This window comes from Euleptes europaea, chromosome 1 (genome assembly GCF_029931775.1).
Source record: "Euleptes europaea isolate rEulEur1 chromosome 1, rEulEur1.hap1, whole genome shotgun sequence".
NCBI classification, from domain to species: domain Eukaryota; kingdom Metazoa; phylum Chordata; class Lepidosauria; order Squamata; family Sphaerodactylidae; genus Euleptes; species Euleptes europaea.
The window spans coordinates 95,541,507-95,563,604 of NC_079312.1; the positions used below are offsets into that span (position 1 = coordinate 95,541,507).

Below are 22,098 nucleotides of genomic sequence, written 5' to 3' on the forward strand. Positions count from 1 at the left end.
CTTAGTTTGAAGCTAGAATCCACAGCATCACATCAAAAAGAAGCTGCTGGCTGAATCACCAGTGTAATGTTGCATAAGCAAATAGCCATGGTGAGCCCCCCCCCCACTTCATTCATGGCAATCTTTTTTTAAAAAAATGTCCTGCTATCAACTTGCAGAAAATTCGGCATACTCCGAAGGCACCTGTCACACACACACATCAGCTCAGCCACAGCTTCTCTGAAATGGAACATGTTCTGTCAACATTCAACAGCTTGATCTGTTCCCAGCTGCTGCTACAATATGGTTGCAGGAATAATCTCCAGCTGTGTAAGCTCTTAAATAGCAGAAGAAGAAAAAGTAGAACAGGCACCATACACCACCAGTCAAGTGGTTAGACTGTTTGCTAAAAGTGTTTGAAGTAACCTTTCCTTCTGAAGTCTGTACATCGTTCACACATTTGTGGTTTGTGCCAAGTCCTAGAGTGCAAATATAAATCAAAATGCCATCTGATGCATATGTGATAGCTGGTGATTGGGTTGCTTGCACGAAAGCCTAATTCAAATGCATTAGATCTCACTAGACAGGGGAGAAAAGCTTGATCTCAGAGGAAGTTGCTTTACGGCCTAACCTCAATGTGGAAGTGGGGATGGGGCAGGATATGTAAAAGCGATTTGTGGATTGGCCAAGAAAACAAGGCTGCAGTTGAGCTGATTTGCAAGTTGGGGCAATGAGCTCTAAGGAGATTGAATTGCAGCCCCTGCAGCCTCTATATTGAGGCTATTTTCCTTTGGATTTGTAGGAGAGATTAGGCTATGAGGGCCCAGTAACCTCAAGGCATAATATTGACTACATTAATTTATTTGCAAAATTTATATCCCACGTTTCTGCCCTCACAAGGGCCACCAAGGCAGCTAACAATTTAAAACATGAGTGAAAAAATACATTATAAAACCATTAAAATGAACCCCTCCTAAACATACCTTTCAAATTACTTTAAAATAATATCTTTAATAATAATATTGTTAACTATGTCTGCTTCATGCAGACTGTTTATAGATTGAAGCTATGTAGTTTAATTTGAAATGGTAAATGCATAGAAGCCAGAAGACTGCATTCCACATCGATAATTTCAAGAACTATCATCTATTCATAATCATTGCTTTACGGTTGTGTCATAAGCAGATATGTAGCTGGTAATAAATACATGATGTTCATTAATGTTGGGATATGCTTAGGGATTTGGTAATGGTGAAATATCCGGTGGTCATTGGCTGAATTTCTCTGGTGTCCTGGAAAGGTCACACAATTTTAAGATGTTAGGAAATTAGCACCTCATTAATAGAATGTTTGTAAAGGGATCCAAATCAAGAGGTTCTTCTTGTTCCTGCAGTTTGGAGAAAGCATTACACATGGCATGGAACTGGCAGAGCTGAATGACGGATCATCAGGATAGCTCCAATGCGACCTAGCACGTCGACTATTTGTCTAACGATGGATATCTGCTGAGCAGGGTGAACACAGGGAGCAGGTGTCCGATTTTCAGAATTACATGGGAAGACTATGGGCACTGTGGCTAAGATCGAAACATCTGTGTCATATTCTCCATGCGAAAATGGGACTTTGTGCTTCTGTTTCTCAAAGAACAGTCATCCCCGCTGCATGGTAAATTATTTTTGAGAATTATAGTTTTCAATGGGATCTGCTTTTCTAAGGGATAATCCTCCAATACTGTGCAGAGTACGCAGAGGCCCTTGGGTGTGCTGGAGCAGCTCATTGGATAGTGCAAGGGTGTTTCGTAAGTGAGCAAATAATCTACCACTCTGGGTAAATAAGACAAAGATAAACCAGCCCTTAAATGGACAATATTGTATTTATTGCACAAAGTTCCCCTAAAATTGGGAATGGTTATTATAGTACAAGTGCACATCTTGGGAAATGTATATATACAAAAACAAGAAGAAGAAAACAAGTATGTACATTTCGCCCAGCATATTACACATACCACTATCTAAATAATTTAGGGGACAGCAAAGATAAACAAAAACCCTCATGGAAAATCTACCTTAATTGAAAGGGGTTTTAAAACTCAAGATTTAAAATCCTGCTTGGGGGGACCCCCCCCCCCAAATTTCTTTCTCTCTTTCTTTCTTCTTTTTGGCAGCTTTGCATTTGCAGTCGCCAGCTGCAGTGGGACAAAATTTGCGAGAATGTATGTGTAATACACTTAAATATTTTCAGCCTTAAAATTAAGACATATTACTGGATGTTGGGAATATTGCAAAATTAAAAAAAAAGATTAGTTCTGTACATACATTATTGTGAAAAGCATGAAACACTAAGAGGTAAACACTACAAGTGCTGTTACAGTTCCCTTAAAAAATAAAAATCCAAACAATCAGGTGTCTGTACCACAAAATTGCATGTACCATAAACAAGTATCAGTCACAGGGAAGCGTGCCATCATGCTACAGTGCGTTTTGGACAGGGACCAATCCAGCAATACCATATTAGGAATATCAAAGCAATTTACTCCCCTTCTTTAAATAAACCCAATGCTCAGATGTTTGTATTGCGCTGGGTATGATTATCGAATGCCCTTTAGAGGCAACTCTGTGAGTGGGATCCAGTGCAAAATTTCTAACTGCAGAAGCATTCTTGTGCAAGCAGACACACAAGAAAAAGACCCAGTCCAACAGATTCTATTTCCCATTTGCATTTCCACTTGCACACAATCTCGTGCTACCAATTTCTGGGTACTATAATATATAGGGAGCAAAGCGCTAGGCACTGCACAAAAGTGTGCCCAAGTAAAACTGCATTAAGTCCATTTATGTTTCCACTTGTGCATCACTGGTTCTGAGCCAGTGTTTGGGGGCTTCCTTCTTGTTTGGGGGCTTCCTAGAGGCACCTGGTTGGCCCCTGTGTGAACAGACTGCTGGACTTGATGGGCCTTGGTCTGATCCAGCAGGGCTTTTCTTATGTTCTTATGAGCCAGTGCCCTGAATAACTGATCAGATCACATTGCCCTGCTGATCCTATCAGCTGCTGCCCTACAGCAAATAAGGAAGGAGGGTACGGCAACAAGTACTGCTGCACTGGAACACTGATGCACATTGTGGCCTTAAACAGATGATGTGTGCTGACGCAAGAAGCGGCACTGGCTCAGCAGCTTCAGTTGACACTCCAATGATTATTTGTAGGACTCAGTGGTTTCTGAAAGACAAGGTGACATCCCTATGGTAGGTTTATGCAAGAGCCAGAATGTATATACGAATCCTTTTGGGAAAAGAAGGTATGCAACAACACAAACCTGGTACCTTTGGATCATACACACAAAAAAGCATTTTCTCTCTAGCAGTCAGTGTTCATTTTTTATTTTCTGATGAGGCTTCAGACCACATAGTTCATGTTTAACTCAGCTGAAAATTTACAGTCTGCCAATTGAGAATAGCCAGGTAGCTATTCTCATGTACTTCTTTTTACCAAAATAAGGTTCTAAGTTTAAGATACGACAGGGCTGGCTGTAGAAAAGAGTCGTATGTGCTCAGATAGCTCAGCCTGTTACAGTGGAGACCCATGTAGGGTTGTGCACAGGCTATAATGGACCCGATTTTTTTTTCAGTAAACCCGGAAATAAAGACGAAATAACCCTTTACCGGTATGGGTATTCGGCTTATTCCAGGTTTACCAAAAAAAAATCAGGCCCAATAAAGCTGAAATTTACCGATTTTTTTTTTTTTTGGTACAACCCTAGTCCCGTGCACGTATAGAACTCTTGGGTACAGCAATTTTCTGCAGCCTCATTCACAATTAAAATCCCATTGCAGCAAACACTTTAATTGAAACACTTGTGGCAGCTGCTAGCAAATTTATGCACAATGAAATCAACCCATGCTCTGGTATCCAATCTAGTGTCCTCACATTTGTTCACTAGAGAAATGGCCTGATCTGCACAGGGATTTACTACAGGTGCAGCAGGAGAAATTTGAAGGCTGAAGCATTTTCAACAATGAAAGGGACATCAAGCACTGATGCAGGGGGTTCCTTCCAAGAAGGGGGGAACCTACAGAAAATGTTATGAAAAATGGGGCACTACAACAGAAGACAGGATAGCCTTGTTCAACTGGTGTGAATAAAAATGGCTACACAAGCAGTCATGGTGTAAAGTAGAGAAACCTTGAAAGTACCAATAAATAAATAAATAAAGGAAATTAAACCCTTTTTAAAAAGCCAAAAATACAGGGGTATAGGGAAGACCATGACACGATGGGTGTAATAGTTGCCCACAAGAGTTCAGTAACAGTGGTGTTGCTATCAGGGAGTGTGTACTGCTTTCACCCTTTATCATTATGGTACAAGTACCAAGTTCCCAGGAGTGTTACCACAACCTGTAGAGAAAACAGCTGTAGCCCTCCAGAACTAGAAATTCAAGTGTGCCGTCATCCTCTCTCTGTGTGTCATTCTCTCTCTCAAAAATTTAATAATGAAAATGTCTGTATGATCCCTGATAAATGTACAGCATTGTTGATGTTATCTTAGTGAATTAAGGAACATCTTCCTTTTTCTTTTCATTGTGTGTTGATCTATGAAATTCAGAAAATTAAAGAAATTAATGACAAACATAGTTAACGATTTTTCACTAGATGCTAAGGAAAACAAGAAAAGCTCTCTAATGCCATGTCCCACTCTATAAACTGAGGTAGTAAACCTTGCTCAGAAAATAATCATTCCTTCTGCTGTACGTATGTCTTATAACTGATAGGTCCCTCATCTGCAATTTGACAACACCAAGGTTGGTGCATGGGGGAAAATACTGAGCATAAGTCAGAAAAAATGTTTTGTTTTGTTTTTTCAAAAAAAAGCCTATTCTTCGGAAACAGAATAGGGGGAAAAAACTAGTATCATGAGGGTAGTATGTCTAAAATGATGCTGATGCAGCTGTTAAAAATCGTGCAAAAGCAGAGCCAGCTTCAAAATCTGTAACTATAAAGGCGTTTCTTAAAAAACAAAATTACCTGAGTAATCAAGGACAACTTTTTAAAAATTTTTGTAAGTGCATTCCCTTATCTTAATGGAAACTGCCTGCAACAAAGCAGTTAAACTAAAAACCAATAGGCACAGTCCAAAGAAAGTGAGACATTCTTAAGTATGAAACCAATGGGAAGCATGCATTTACAGGGCAGAATCCGTCCAGTCTATTGACTTTGATCGCCTTTGACTAGAGTAATTCTGCATAGGATTGCACTATTAAGGACTTAAAACTTGAGGATTTCAAAGTAAAGGGCACCTATCTTTTTCTGAACTGCAATTAAAACAGGACACAATCAAGACATTAAAATGTGTGATTTTTCTCTCTCCCCAAAACCCCCAAGCAGGATTCTATATACAAATGCCAGTTGATATTCTAACCTTTTTGTTTGTTTTGTTTTCGGCATCCACATCAGAAGAACACTGAATGCAAAGGATCAGTTACACAGCCAACCTTATGGAGAACTGACAAACAAGTCTTAGAATATCCCCAGGATTTCCCCCAACCCAAATGGACCAGCGTCTACAAACACATTTCTGAGCATCAGTAGGGTGTCCTTTTAAATGTCCCTCCCAAGATCTTCAGCGTTTTAATGCAGAAACAAGATGCTACAAATAACTGTAGCTTGATGGTTATTTACTTGAAATGCTCCCCTAATTAGTACCAAATCACTCCCATGCTAGTTGGATTTACTTTCTTGTATACACAGTAACAGCACTGCATAGGAAGCCGTTCCTCCTTGTATTCCCAGATTTGAACAGCATGGCATAACATCCATTTTTGCAGTTCTGCTCAAACCATTTAGAGTCCTTCGAGCTGTAGCATCTCCTCCAATGAGCTGAACCTCTGGCCTTCATTTTTCCTTCTTTTTAAAAGAATGGCCAAGAAAGAAGGGGGGGGGAGAGACTCCATTTGTTTGCACAATATATATTCCGCTGCAGAGGCCCACAAGTCAGCTAAAGCAAGCTGTTCAGTTCATTTGCCTGCAGGCATGAAGGAGTCTGGACAAGAGTGGTTTCTGTCTGCTTCCTTTTCTTCCATTTTATAAAAGGAAAGTTATTGTCTGTGCCCTTTGGTATTTTAGAGCAGAATCTGGGCAACATATGGAGAATGAGTGCTTGCTACAGCTGCCAGTAAAGGGAGGTCACTGGATTCAATCCTAAAAGAAAGACAGAGAAGCATTTTCAGTCCACATCTTCAACATTGTGAAGCCTGACACTTTAGCAATATGCTTTCTCCTGTCAAGGTATATGCTTTCTCCTTCTCTTAGACTATTAAAATCATCAACAGTTGTACATTAAGCAAACTAACCAACAGAGCTTTGAACTGTCAGGCTCTAAACAAACTACAAAAATTATACACGTTTCTCTCATTAAAGAGTGCAGCCATCTCCTTCGTAAACACGTGTGCCCCAGTGGGCTTTGTCACAAGCTCTATTCCCCCCTGGACTGTGTGGTTACAGGCCTGCATGACTAAAGTGTTCGTTGCTTCCAGATTTTCTGGTCATGAAAGCTTGCGTGAATTTAATAAGACACTTCCAATACATCAAAACGTTAGGTTTACATTTAGAATGTGTTCAAAAAACTAGATGTCAACAGAAAAGCTCTAAATAAGAAACACGAGCCTGGAAAATAGGTATTTTAAAATCACAATTTGATATTCTTCTATTTCATTCTTGGGATTAGCCAACATCAGAAAAAGTATACTGGACTTATTGTTTTTTGCCGTCAAGTCACAAGCAACATATAGGGCTTTCAAGGCAAGAGATGTTCAGAAGTGATTTGCAATTGCCTGCCTCGGGACCCTGGTGTACCTTGGTGGTTGCCCATCTGAATACTAACCACGGTCAATCCTGCTTAGCAGTCGAAATTTGATGAGATTGGGCTAGCTCGGGCTATCCAGGTCAGTGTACTCTGCACCAGACAATAGATGTATCACAAAGAAAGTCACTCTCCCTTCTATTGGACCCACAGACTAGCGGCTATTGCTCTTGAAGCACAGATCTCCTGGCCCCAAAGGTTTAAACAGACTTGGTGCTTCCCAAAGAAGGGGGATCCATATTTCAACAGGCCAACAGCTCTCTGTCCTCTGTTCCTACTGTATAAGAGTAGGATTGACATGATTGGTGGCCCAGCAATTTGAGACTTCTAGCTTGATGCACGCTAATCAGAATTAAGTCCCACGCATGTAAATGTGACTAGGGGCCATGCAACACATGTTGCTGGGGATTCACAAAGATGAAGCCCCTCCTACTCTAATGAATGTTTGCTATGGATTGAGGCCAAGGCATTGTAAAAAATGCCTTCCAAAAATGATACAAACTCCTTGATTAAAAATCCCCCCAGCTGCTTTAAGTCCTGACAGGGTATAAACAGGCCCCAATTTCAGTCACGCAAATAGTGGGTTGGATCCTATGGACATTTCCACTCTAATGGGGGGGAAGTCACTTATTCTTCCACTGCAAACCTCCAGCTCCCTTGTCATGTTATTCCCCGTGGTGGGGATATTTTGGGCTACATGGGGAGAGGGGAAGGGAGGAAAATCTGCTCTTCATCTGGAAATCCATTCCATCAACAGAACCCTTGGCCCAGTACCACAGATCCAATCCATGTTAGGTTCCCCTCTCCAGCTAAGATATATTGGCGGGATTCAACGTAGTTTGACACAGGATTCTGACTTTAGTCTGTGATCCTGAACGTAACTCATAACTTACTTCATAAGAAAAATTGTGTTTCTGTTCTATGGCATAATTTCAAAAAGTTTCATGTTTCATTTCTTGACAAATTCTGCAATTTGCCCTGAGACTTAAGAAAAGAGTGGCATAGAAACAGTAATAATGCTGCCTATGCTGGTCATCAAAGCGTTGGATTACTGAAAATACTTCATTGATGGACACTTTAGAGATTTTCAGTCTTCCTATATCAGCAATCTCTGACAAAATCAACAGCAGTTTCTACTAGTAGTGTCTGGATAGCCAAAATAATATTAATAGTATAAAGAACCTTAGAATAAAAAAGTTGGAAGGGGCCTAAAGAACATCTAGTTCAACTCCCTGCAACATGCAGGATGGCCTAGCAGAGGTTCCCAAACTTTTTGAGCCGTGGAGCACTTTTCAGGAGAGAAATTTGTCACGGCACACTAATTTTCACCTAGCACCTATATACTAAACCGAATGACAGTAGTATTTTTCTTTCCAATCTCTTCATGCAGCACTAGGAGATGTTTCATGGAGTGCCTAGTGCTCCATGGAGCACAGTTTGGGAACCTCTGGCCTAAAGCATCCCTAAAGCAGAGAAGCGATAATGAAATGAGATCATACCCCAGCACCACACCCAGCTCCTTGACATGAACTCGCATCTGGCCTTTGAGATATTCAGACAACATTTTGCTCTTGAAATACAGCTCCTGCAATCGATCTTCCAGGTGCATGACACACTGAAATGAAGACAGAAACAATGATGTCAAAAACAAAACAGTCCCCAACTGCAATCAAAGACCATGGGGAAGCAAATTATAGTCCACCCAATTAATTTTGTCTACATAAAATCAAGGTAAATAAAAACGAAGCAGGTAAATGTGCTGTAGCACAGTATTACTCTGAATGTTTATCAGAACTGAACTACAGAATAACTCTGATGAACTCTGATTTGCAGAAATGTTGTCAGCTAACGTTGCAATACTTGGTAGGTCGGATCCAACAGAGTGTTTCCATTACTTTCTCGCCTCCCCCCTCTGGCTGTAGCCCAAGCAACCCTTCTCAAATGCTGTTCCTGGGAGTCCTATGTCTCCCAAGAACAGCAATTGAGGGGCCATTCAGGGGTGCAGCGTGAGGGTGTGAGTGTGACAGAGTCATGCTTCTCAAGAATGTATGTTGCTTTAATGATTGTGAGTAGCCCCAAGCCCAGCTTGGCCAGGAAAGGAAGCAGGATACAAATCCAATAAACAAACAAACAAAAAAGAAATCCTTGAAGCCAAGGTTGCAAAACAGAACTGTTTGCCAGAGGGCACCCAAAGGTTTTGAGTTTAGCACACTTTACTCGGAAATGAGTTCTACTGAACTCAATGAGACTTATTTCCCTATCAACGCATCTGGAACTGAAGTGAAAATGAGGTAGATTTTGGCCAACTATGCTGAATTAAAAACTACAGAACAAACTGTACACAAATCTATTAGCTTCCCCCCCCCACGAAACGATTTGATTAACTTCATACTGAGACTTGAGTCATGCCTGAAATATTTTAGACATATCCTGGTACTTACAAAATTTGGAGATAAATTATGCCTATAAAGCTGGAGAGTGGAATGAAGCAGGTTGGAGACAAGGTTCGAAACTAACACATCTTTCCCGAGCTTATTGTCAATCATTCGCCTCTGACTACTGGCCACTTGCACTGTCCATTTATCAGTGTCTGCGATAATGCAGACGGCTTCTGCAATTGGTTCATCGAGAACAGGGTGCTAAAAGGCAAACAAGAAAGATGGGATTTTAACATGATAAAATTTTGAATTCTAAAGTCATTGAGCTGGATCCAAGGTGCCCTTGTGCAAGGGGATCCAGCAATTCCCATTCAAACTGCTTCCCCACCCCCGCTGTTCCTGAAGTCACCCCAGCTTTTGGGTTTTGTGTGGAGGCTGTAGAAAGCAGGGGGAAACGAAAAAAAAGATCCTTTCTGTAAGTGGAGCTCTTCTTCTGGTTCTTTGGCTCTAACCAGTTGTTTCTAAGCACAAATGAGATCTGGTAACAGTCCCTGAAAATGCAGCCTTAGAATGAAAACTTGGAAGAGTTTAGCTGTTTGGTAAAAGCACTCTCACATATCATCATTCAGTGTTGCATGCAAAGCCCTAGCTCCACTGAAAATAAACACCAACTTTTGCTGCATTCAATGCAGCCAAGACTCATTATTGAACCACAAACCTAGCTCTGCAGGCCCCCGACAGACAGCTTTTGACTTGTGTTTACGAAACAGACTCCCCACCTCCACAAACACCACATGGCAAGCCATTTCTGATATAGTTTCAAAAACAGGGCATCACTGGGGTTCAAAAGGGATAAAGGTGTGTGTCTGCACTTGATAACATATTTATGCTGCCAATTCTAACAGGTCCTAATGAAAACAACCATTAAGGTAATTTTTTTAAAAGCCTACAATTTTGCCTACAATGCAAATAAGAACTAGCTGGTGACGACCTGCCTCACCTAAAACAACACTGCTTATTTCTCTCTGAAGTTTTTTTTTGTTCACTTATTTGCATATATTTTGCCTTATCAGAGAAAATCTTCAATGTTGGTTTCTCGTTAGATGCCATTTCATATTGGGAACAGTGACAGTAATCGGTATATGTATGGCTTATGCTCAAAGACCAGCAGAGGGAGTAAAGTACAAACTCTTTTTAAACAGAGGCTTCAAAAGTTTTCAGTTGCATTACTTAAAAAAGGAAAAGGGTGAAAAAGATTATAGTAAATGCTTCTGATGCCAAACCATTTGGACAGGGGATCTCGACTGCCCCAATAATTACCTAACTTCTATTTCACAGCTGCTTTCAAATATTCTTTTTATAGTGCTCCTGCTCCTTCTAGATACTTGGAGTTACATAAGAGTGTAGGGGGAAATGGTCATCTTTTGGGGGTTTATAACGGGAAAGAAAATGTTTTATTTTAAGTTAAAAGCTACAGAACTCCTAGAAATTAATGTTAGTCATTTCATTCTGAGTAATTCTGATCTGAAAATTATGGTGGACACAAAAAATTGTTGCAAACATGGATGTTAAGGCAAATAATTGGCCTTAAAAACCAACTGCATCATTATTTTTAATCTCTCTGTAATGACAATAGTATCTTCAGTGCCAGTAAGACTCACATGGGGCCATCTTTTTCTAGGGTATATTCCCTTGCTGAATCTGATCAAAGTCCACTTAGTCTGATTTTGTTTCTAATAGTCAAGATGCCCCTGAGACCTCAGAAGAATGGTATTAAGATGATGTTCATTCTTTTACTTTCCCCACTCTCTGGTGATATTTAACTATCATGGCTAAATTGTAGCTAGACAGTAAACTGCATCTGTTGAGAAGCATGAGGGCCATTAACTACATAAGACTTAGTAGGAAACTTTGATCTGGGAGAATCTTAGTCATTATGCTAAGGGGCAGTATTGTGTGGTGGTTAAAGTACTGGACTAGGGTCTGGGTGACCCATTTTTGAATCATTTTGTTTGATTATTATTGTTGTTTGTGACTCTAGCATATACATCTGACAGATTTACAACAAGTTGTATATATTCCTTTGGGGTCTTCATATGTTTGCTTGGTTAAGCCATTGTGCTGTTCATTAAGTTTGCGAACCCTCATTTTGCCAATATAAGCTGCTTTTGTTCCCTAATGGAGAAAAAGGTTTGGTATAAATGAAGTAAATAAAATAAATATCCATCTATCCTAAGGGCTCAGAAATCTGAATGCTAAAAATGTATTGGCCCCAGTTCACAGAAAGTCCTAGCTTAATTGGGTTAGTTACAACTAATTTATTCTACTTTTTCAAAGGCACTTAGGCACAATTAGTTTTCTGTGGATTGGGGTGTTATGTTTTAAAATCTTGTTATCTAATGAAATTGACCTTTGATATTGCTACTGATCTGATTTATCCCACTGGCTTGGAAAATTGTAAGCAACCTATATTTTATAAAACATTAACCATGACAGATCAAATGTTGCACAACACACAATTTATCCACGATCTTCCATCTGAAATACTGGAAGAGTGTTTTATACCCTACAATTGACAACACACTTCAATACATAGGCTTGATGAGATTACAGTAATTATACACATTTAGAAGAAGAAGAAGAGTTGGTTTTTATATGCCGACTTTCTCTACCACTTAAGGGAGACTCAAACCAGCTTACAATCACCTTTCCCTTCTTCTCCTCATAACAGACACCCTGTGAGGTAGTTGGGGCTGAGAGAGCTCTAAGAGAGCTGTGACTAGCCCAAGGTCACCCAGCTGGCTTCGTGTGTAGGAGCGGGGAAACAAATCCAGTTCACCAGATTAGCCTCCGCCACTCATGTGGAGGAGTGGGGAATCGAACCCAGTTCTCCAGATCAGAGTCCACCGCTATTTAATATAGCACCAGTTTCATTGCTATTCCAGCAGGCTTAGAGAAACATTCCCTTTTGTCGACTGTCAAATGCATAGCTCATGGGTTGGATATAGTTTAAATTACCTGCACAGCATGCGACAAATCTGACATCAAACAGTGTTTCAGTTTCTCATCATTTCCTACTCCTTGCAAAACAAAGTCAGGCACGTAAGATGAACAGTAGCCACCTAGCAAGGACCTTCCAAAATTGGCAATACTGGGCTGGACAGAGTTCACTTCAATTAATTTTGACCTGAAAGAAAGGTATAACATGGGCATGTATACTACAACTAGGACCGATTTCTCTCTACTTCAGCGAAACCCTATAGGGTGCAATCTACTGAATGGTTGAGGCACACTTAAATCCACTGACTTCAGTGGAACCTTATCGCGCTGTCAGTCAATCCCTATGCTGGATTGCAGAGCCAACTGTTGAGACAATGCCAACAGATGCTTTAAAGAGACACTTTTGGTCCAAGAACAGCTTAAAGTATGTAAAGTGTAAAGAAAAAAAATATATGGACTTGTATTGAAATTAATAATTGTAACACCTTTTTTTCTTAGCCAAGTGCCTTTCTTTTAATAGCCTTTCCTAAATTAGCACGATACCTCTCAAAGTGTGAAAGGTAATTCGAACCTCTTTTAAGTTGCAACCTCAGTGAAATAAGCATCTCTCACATAGCCACATCTCTTAAATCATTGTTTTGAAAGAAGCCCAGCTGAAATAATCGATATATCATTTACATGAGGAAAATATAGTATTTTCTCTGTACAGCTTTATCTGGTATTCACTAGGCAAGCACAAACTAAAATAAGAAAGCCAAAAAAAGGATCTTTCCATTCACAGATGCCATTCTTAGCTATTAAATCAGAAGACACCAATTTGTAGAAATGCAGAGAATAAAATACATTTGTCCAAGTGCTAATTTCCCCACAAAATACCCACCCAGGAAAAGGCATCTCCTCTTCTTCTGCCCACTCTTCTTGCTCGGCCCCATAATAGTTTCTGTTGGTTCTGGCCGCATCATGAACAGCGTCTTCACTTTCACTGTCACCAAGGGCGCTGTCTGAACTCTCATTTCTTGGAATGTCCCAATCCACAACAGGGTCAGCCTTTTTTTCTATGCTCTCTCTGTCCCCATGGGGGATACATATAGAGATTTTGTCTCTTTGGTCCTGCTCTGCAAAGCAGTTTTTGCACGTCTCTTGCCGCACAGATTCCATAAACTTACAAAATTCATTGGAGGGTTTGTGGTTCTTTGTACACAGTTTTCTGAGAAATTCTAAGCTACTGCTGGGGTCCAGAATGTCTGTTGTTGTTTTTACTGGAATATCAATAGTCCTGGTTTCAACAGAATTCTCCTCTGTAAAATATTCATCAAGCAGACTCACACTTTCCTCATTGTAAGGATTCCAACTCTGAAGCTTACTGGTAACCAGAGGAAACGCTTCAGAAATAGTACAATCTCTTGTTTGGTCCTCAAGGGCTTGACTCGCTTCACAGTTCTGATCAGCAGTCATCCCTTCTTCAGTCTCTATCTGGTTGTTGTGCCTGGCCATTTGTTCTGCAATTGCTTGACTTCGGACCTCAATATCTGAATCAGGTGATATGGAATCTCCAATGAGGAAAGTCACTTTTGTCTGAGCCTCTGCCGTACTGCAAGGAATTGCATCAGATGAAATTTTATCAGGTGGTTTCTTCTCTACCACTGATTTTGCTGATTTCCTTACTTCAGCAGGCTGATTATCAGAATCCACTGATCCTTCATTCTTCCATGACCCACCTGTTGGTTCCAGTCCGGGCCCTGTCAATATGCCTGTTTCAACTGATGATGACCCTGTGAAGACCACTTTCTCTAACTTTATACCCAGGCAAGAGGTCACCATTTCTTTGCATTGCTTCACATCAGCAGTACTTTCTTGGAAGTCAGCAGGTACAGCCCTGTTTTCACCAGAAGTAATCTCAGTTTCTACCTCTGGGGACTCCGGGGGATCATCCCTCTCCTGTGCTGAAACATCCTCTGTAATTTGACCAGGGTTAATTGGGCACTTGCAATATTTACAGCTGCAGTTAGAAGTTCTTGCTTCTTCAGACTCGGTAAGGGGTAAGTTGATTCTGTTCTTGTGCATTGTAACCAGAACATACTCAGACTCCTCTACTTCCCCTTTCTCTAGGGTGGTGGTGATAACTGTGCCAGGCATCACTATAGCCTCATCCTCTCCGTTTTCCAGAAGATGGGTCTCTTGCAGCTCAGAGCATCGTATGAAGTAAGTGAGTAAGTACAGCAGACGTTGCACAAGATCTTGCCTTTTGCCAACCACAACTGTTTTTGATAGCCTCACAGGTGACCCAATAGCTCCATACAAGTCTCCTAGAGAATAAAAAATTGAAAACAGCATGCTAATTACACAACTGATAAGGAATCTAGCATCATTCCCAAAACCTAAAATATAAAAATGAGTGAACCAGCTCATATTTGATTAAAACATACGCACACACAAATGACAATAGTAACTTCCAGTGCAATGCCTTTAGTTTGAGATCAAATTAAATTTGCCAGAAGGACACAGGTGACCAGAATACTAATCACATTTTGAACTATTTTTGAGTGCATGTCTTAATCATATTTACTTGGAAGCACATTCTATTGAAACCTGAGGGGCTTATGGCTAAGTAAATGTGTTTAGAAGCAGGATGGTTCTAAAGGTTGCTTTATCCATTTTAACAGATACACGAGGGGACTGGTTTCACCTCTGCCACTAGCTCTGGCTTTCTTCCCTCCCCGTCACTGGCACACCTCCCCCATGACACTGACTTGCCTTTCCTCCTCACCATCCAAGCCATTATATATAAGCAACCTCACCATGATGTTATGAGGATCAAATGGGGTGGGGAATATGCTGCTATGTGATTCTTTGAGGAAGCATGGGATATACAAATAAAATTAATGAAGAGGCTATATTCATACCTTGGTTATTTTAATTTATTAAGTTCAGTTAAATGAGTTTGGTAAAATGAGTACCCAGCTTGCTGGGGGTAAAGTGTAGGTGACTGGGGAAGGCAATGGCAAATCACCCCGTAAATATAGTCTGCCTAGTAAATGTCGTGATGTGACATCATCCCATGGGTCAATAATGACCCGGTGCTTACCTTTATCTTTAAAAAAAGAAATAATGGTGGGCGAATAATTTCTTGCACCCTTTTCCTTCTTTGGCCACATTTCTATTTGATTGGTCTTCCTGTTATTATAATAAGACCTTTGTTCTTGAAACAGTGTGTAACCCCCAACAGTGCAATCGCTACTGACTTCAACTGACTTAGAAGAGTAACTCTTAAGGTGGTTTCAACCATACCTAACTGCGCCCACAATGGATTGTATGGATGAGTCTTGGCCAACATGTCCACACTCTGTGAGGAATGCTTTTCTAGAAAGATTTTGATAGGTGGCTGCCCATTTGGCATAACAGTTGGGACCCAGGCCAAGTGGTTTGTCAAAATTGCAGTCAGAAGAGCTGGTAAAAATCTGAAGGATGAAAAATAAACTTTGTCACTTTAATGGGTCTTCTACACGATTATAGCGACATGCTCTGTACATTTTGTATACAACCTGTTTCCTAAAGGGATGATAAATATTTAATATACACCCTAAAACATGTAAAATCCCCTACTTCAGGCATGATCTAACCTCCTATATTTAGAAATTCTCATTTATTTCCATGAAGGGAATGCCATTATGAATGAAAGCATTGCCTTTGTGACAGAAGAGAGAGGGAAGTTTGCATCAGGGTTTCTGAATCATGTCTCTGAGAGGGAATGAGACACAGCCTCCACACAAAAGCACCAATTTCCATATCCCATTCCAAATATTAGCAGCAGCATCCATTCTAGGCATCCAGGGTTTTAGAATCTGCCACTGTATGCTCAGGAAGAGAGATTAAAGATTTTATGGTTCTGTGAAAGTTAGGCATGATTGTGCTGAACACTGGAACAGTGTTCTTTTGAAACCTGGCCATAACATTGCACATTTTACAATGGCTCAACTGAGAAAATATAGTTAACATCTGGTGATATGCAGCTGGTGACCTCCTAGCATCTGGTTTCAGTACTGTTTTGGAGGCTTGAGGGTCTGACAGTTTGTCTCTGATTTTCTGTTTTGCTCAAGTACATTGTTCCATCAGCCAGCCATCAGATTTCATTCACCTGAAGTCTTAAAAGGAGGCCACAGTTCTGAGCTTTCTCTTTAAAATGCTACATTAAACAATGTCAGATGTGAGTATACCACAATTTTGATATAAATAGGTCAAAAGACTCCAGGAATACTCTATTTTTTTTTTAGAACTTGAGATGAATGTTATTTTTCACTTCAAACAGAATTTTACCCTGTTGAGAATGTGAATTCAGTATCAGACAGCTGCCATTTCCAGCACCTCTGTGGTGTTCTGAAGATTCCAATGAGGCAAAAAGGGCGATGTGCATAAAGATTAATGGATTTACAAGACTCTGACATGCTACCAAACAGTCATTAAGAGTTTTTCAAGAGCAGCCTGGATTAATTTATATACATATTCCTAGTGAAGTTTTGCTTTGGCAGACCAAGCCAGATGTTTTCCTGAGGGTTCTGTGAATAGATCTCCCAGCACTTCTCTTCTGATTCAGCTCAGAACTGTGATCAGACAGCACAGAGGGGGAGGCTTCCTCCCATCCCATTGTCCTGATCTGAAACAGAATCGTGGAGCGCTCCTGTTTTTCTCACTGCGGTAAATATACAGATGCCCGTATGAGTATCTGCCCATTGCCAATCTTTAGCTCCCTGGGGGCTGTTTCCAATTAAGAAAACAGCTTGGGTAGAAGGCTGAAATCCCCCCTTGTGCTATAGTCCCGATATGAATCAGGGCTCTTCTTGGCTGCTATTCAAACAAACAAACCAAAAAAGGGATAGCCATCCATAGAACTCCTAGCGTCCCATCTGGCTTGGCTCTCAATAGTAAGAAATCAGGGTGGTCACTTGTCTGTGCAATTTGAGCAACAAGGGCGAGGTGCTCTGCATAGATGATTCTGAAGTATAGTCCATTGAAATGAATTGTCATATTAAAGAAAATACTGAAGATTTCATCTAGCTTCCATTAAGCACCATACAGAAAGAATTTATTTGGACCCCCAATGTGTGACATCTCCTCTTTCATTCATGCGATCTGTAGCTTTTTACAGGATCCAGGGACTTGTTGTATTTACTGATATTTTGCTTTAGTTAGCAATAACTTCTCTGGTTTGAAAGGGTGCTTTCCGCATATCACATACTCTGTCATCACTCGCACTTCTCTTCCCTTTGTAACTATTGCTCTTAAGAACCATTATTCTTAAACAGGAACCTGGAGGGGATATTTGCAAATAACATGCTTTGTTCCTTTCTGTTTTTAAGATTAGTAATTCATCTCAAACAGCATGTAGATCTTTTATATTAAAAGAGTCAAAGCAAAACAAAAAGAAAGGAATACTGTACTGGTTCTTAGATGCCTGTTCCATTAAAAAAGCAAACTCCTTCATAAAGCGATGGCAGAGCTGGTTCTTCTCGGATGCTCCTGACATCATAGTAAGCCACACAGGTTCTGCAATCCGTGGCATGGTGTAAAGATTACAAATTGTTGTTCTGAATTAAAATAAAAAGCAGGAAAAAAAGAGGTCACATCACAGTGTCGCAGGATCTCAAAACAAACCTCTGTCTGCATTGGGCAAAAATACCCCTTGTTCTCATGGTTACTCCTTCTGTTTCCATTCATGCACTGTGTGTGTTGGTTTCACAAGCTCCAATCTGCTGTGATGTTGGAATGCAGCCTCATTTTCTCCCCACAAACCAGGATTTGATATGGGGAGCAAACTGTTTGGAATCCCCGTTTCTGGAATGAAACAAAGTCCAGTTTGCCCAGGTGCCTACTCTTGCGCATCAAATGGGCAAACTGGAGTTTGAATGACGGTTTCACAGATGAGGGAGCCTTCCATTAAACTCCAGGAATAAACAAAGCAGAAACAGAGCAGAAAGGAAAGAGAATGGAGTGCACAAGCTGTGTTTGAGGCTGTAATGAACAAAAAAAAAAGTGTTCTCTCACTCTGTCCTGTTGACAGGAAGATTATTCATTTAAGAAATTTACAACCTCCCTCTGCAGAGCTCTCTCCTCATGAAGGGTAACAAACAAGTACAAATATCAAACACAAAATGAATAAAAGTTAAAGCAAGTCCCTATTGCATATAATTAAAAATTATTCACAAACATTTTTATGAGCATTCTTTATGGAAGTAGATTTTATTTTTATTTTAATTCTGGGTTTTTTCTATAAAGGTGCCTCCATTATTTTTACATATACCCCATCACTGCAAAATGAAAAGGGGGGGAAATCCCCCCAAAGGGGGGGAAATCCCCCCAAAGGTTTACTTTAGGCAATAAAATCAAAATTAAGCATATTATACATATAATCATAAGAACATAAGAAAGGCCATGCTGGATCAGACCAAGGTCCATCAAGTCCAGCAGTCTGTCCACACAGTGGCCAACCAGGTGCCTCTAGGAAGCTCACAAACAAGACCACTGCAGCAGCACCATCCTGCCTGTGTTCCAAAGTACCTCATATATACACCCAACCTTCATATATACACCCAACCTTCTAATGATACAAAGTCCTTGGTTCTAGGCTCACCTGGAGCCAGGTTTGCTGAAGCCAGGCGAGAGGGGGGCATTTTTGTGCAGGGCAGGGGGCTTGGTGGGCCACTGCCTGGCGGCCAATCAACTCTCTCCCCCAGAGAAAAGGGAGGGGGTGAAAAAAGAGAGCAGTTAATGACCGTTGGGGCAGGTGGGGGGTGGAGATAGAATGGACCGGGAGATTGTTCCCATCCGGTCCGTCTATGCAACATAAAAAGAAAAGCCGCTTGAGGAGGCTTCAGTCCGTTGCCGGTTTTTGTCCCTCCCTCCCTAACTTAGGTATGGATGTTAATTATTAATAAAGATGTATTATGTATTGTTTTATTGTCACAACGTAGGTGGGGTGCGCATCAGGCAGGATCTATTTCAGGAGGAAAGTGGTCTGCAAACCTCTTTCCTCTGCTGTGGGAATCCCCATAAGGGATTTAGGGGAGAGACATGGTAGTAAGGCAAGCCAGTTCTGGGGCGGCCAGGGTGGTCTCTCCCTAGGGTGGCAGAGGATTTTATCAAATGGCTCATGCCCAGGTATATCCAGTTACTGCCATTCCCAGCTATTCCAGAGGGACCGCTGGAATAGGAACAACATCAGTCCACATTGGGGTCGGCAGATGTTCAAGATTCTGCCCCAGATGCTGCGCCAATCCTTACAGCTGTTTATGGAGTTAAGAAAATTAAGTTGCGGCCAGTTAACCCCACAATTCTCTTCTTTTTAATAAAATTGTACTGTTTTATTTGACTTATGGTTATTGTTAATTTAATGTTAGCCTATCCTCTCAGATAGCCTTGCACCAGCAATAAAGATTCTGGGGTACAGTTTTCAACCTTTTGTTTGTAGCAGAACCCTCCTGTGCCTCCCCAAAAACCAGTACTGCATTCATATACACTGCCTTCAGAACTTCGTACTTTTTTTGAAGTTACAGAGTTGAGTCAGAGTCATGACGCCAAAAGGTACTAAGGGCAGCATGGCAACTATGTCGCCAAGAAACATACAAGTTACACTTATGTCCAATAATACATTTTTGTCTAATATTTTTAAAGGGGCTCTTCTTACATTTAAGGTCATCTTCTTGAGTAAATATGGTATAATTTACAAAACTTTAGCACAGAATCACAACTAAGTGGGTGAATGTTGGCTGCAGAGGGGTGCTAACTATATTAGGGATTGGGTAGATGTATGAAAATAAGGACAGAACATATGGGGGGTATGTGTAAAACTTGGAATGGTCACTCTGGGGAGGGATTTTTGCAGTACCTTTAAGACCAACATATTTACTGCGAGTCAGAGCTCGCTTTGCCAAATGCATGAAGTGTTATGTTGAGTTGGCAGAGTGTCAATACATAAAGCTAGGTTCATTCTATTTTGCTAATTCATCAACGGTTGGGAGTGGCCCGCATCAACACTGAGAAAACCATTTACTCTTTTAACTGAATCTTCTTGTCATCTTGCCCTGCAATGTAATATCCTTGTCTGGGATACTAGCCCTTCTAACCATTCCTTCTTTGTAATAACTCCATTCCCTACCCACATAAGTCCCCCTTCTACTGTTTGTAGCTTTATTTGTTATATTTACTGCAGCAAACGAACATAGCTACTCCTCTGGATTTGTCATAATGGGAAGAAACTATGGACAAAAAGAACTCCTAGATTAGGGTTGCCAACCTCCAGGTACTAGCTGGAGATCTCCTGCTATTACAATAGCCAATAGAGATCAGCCAATAGAGATCAGTTCACCTGGAGAAAATGGCCGCTTTGGCAATTGGACTCTATGGCATTGAAGTCCCTCCCCTCCCCAAACCCTACCCTCCTCAGGCTCCACCCCAAAAAACTTCCGCCAGTGGCGAAGAGGGACCTGGCAACTCTATACTAGATGCATGTGCTTTTACCAAAGGACCAGTCTGGCTTTAATCTTAGCACAAACTTCCCACAGATTTTCACTTATTTATCTCTACTATCCTGGCTCCGCTAAGACAGGTGAAATGGTAAAGTTCTTATGGAGCTATCTTTTTCAGATCTTGCAATTTATAATACCACAGTTATCTTTCATTCTTAATTTTGTGTCTGCCCTGTCACCTAGGAAAGTAACCAACAAATGGGGTAACTTTCTATATGAATTCCTGCACTCCACTTGTCATTCGAAGGCTAGAGTAGTGCTAGCCCCAAGGCAATACAACTGGCAAGGCAGAGTTAGAGCAAGGGAAGGGGTGGGTTATATTGATTTTTTTTATTTTAGATACTGGGCTATACACTCCAAAGCTGAAAAGCAGAAGTGAGCTGCTAAAAAAGCAGCAGTAGCACTAACCGACAAACTCACAATGCACACAACAATCATTCTTCAGAAGAGTGCGAGAATGAGAACACATTTTCCTAATCATGCAAACTTTAATCAACCGCTGCACACAAAATGTGACTCCTGGGAACAGATGTCCTAGCTACGAGTACCCTTTTGATCACGGTTCACGATATCAGCTGCATATTCATTTAGAATAAACAATGTCTCGTTATATTGGATGAAAGGATAAGAGTATGGCTGTGGATTACCTACAAGTAGAGTTGCCAGACCATACCTAGCAAATAGCAAGACCTTGGGGGCAGGGACATAGGGGGCCACAGCACTGGGTGCGCTATGACATCACTTCCATAGGAGGCCTGGCAACCCTACCTACAAGGTCACAGAAATCTGCAGTTTCCCCATTTAAGTGGTGCTGACTCCTTTTATACTATTTCAATTTACCCTAAGTGCTGGGGGGAGGGGAATCAGAAGAAAATGCTTCCCACAGAATTAACATTTAGACCCTGGGCTCTCTCCACCGAATTCATAAAGGGCTATATATTGGACATGCCATATGTTGGTAAGCTTCCTAAGAGAGCTTAAAACCGAATCCCAAATTTGCATCGTGGAGGTTCTGTCAGTTCTAAATGCCTGAGATGCGAAACAAATTGACGCTGCTGATCTGCTTGAGCAAAAACAAAAGTCAAAGTAAGCTTGCCGAAAGCTGTTTGGTTCGAGTAAAACTGGGGCGGGGGGAAGGAAACAGTTTCTGTTCTAATACCAAGATATTAAACTATTTGTTTTCGTTGAAAGGCTAGCTTGAGTCTTGTGACTTGTTATTTACTATTCTGGTAACCCTGGCTGCATCTGCAACTGATAGTGTTTCCTCAGAGAGAGATCAGATTCCACTGGCTGCCGGCCAGCAGGCATGTGACTGCGGCAAAGGGAACCCTCAATGCCAGACATGTAAGTAATTGCACAGAATGCTCGGG

The 22,098-nt window shown here is 40.9% G+C and overlaps 1 protein-coding gene across 3 annotated transcripts in view; it reads right to left on the reverse strand.

Moving 5' to 3' along the window:
* Positions 1-5,919: 5,919 nt before the first annotated feature.
* Positions 5,920-22,098, reverse strand: part of FNIP1 (folliculin interacting protein 1) — a 109,637-nt gene continuing 93,458 nt past the window's right edge. For all 3 annotated transcript variants that reach the window (XM_056854328.1, XM_056854320.1, XM_056854336.1), the window contains 7 exons: positions 17,645-17,791; positions 15,498-15,667; positions 13,090-14,515; positions 12,228-12,396; positions 9,273-9,470; positions 8,331-8,446; positions 5,920-6,170 (listed from right to left, as the gene is read on the reverse strand). In XM_056854328.1, the coding sequence (XP_056710306.1) occupies positions 6,092-6,170; positions 8,331-8,446; positions 9,273-9,470; positions 12,228-12,396; positions 13,090-14,515; positions 15,498-15,667; positions 17,645-17,791 (2,305 nt within the window). In that variant the 3' untranslated portion in view covers positions 5,920-6,091. The remainder of the gene's footprint in view (positions 6,171-8,330; positions 8,447-9,272; positions 9,471-12,227; positions 12,397-13,089; positions 14,516-15,497; positions 15,668-17,644; positions 17,792-22,098) is intronic.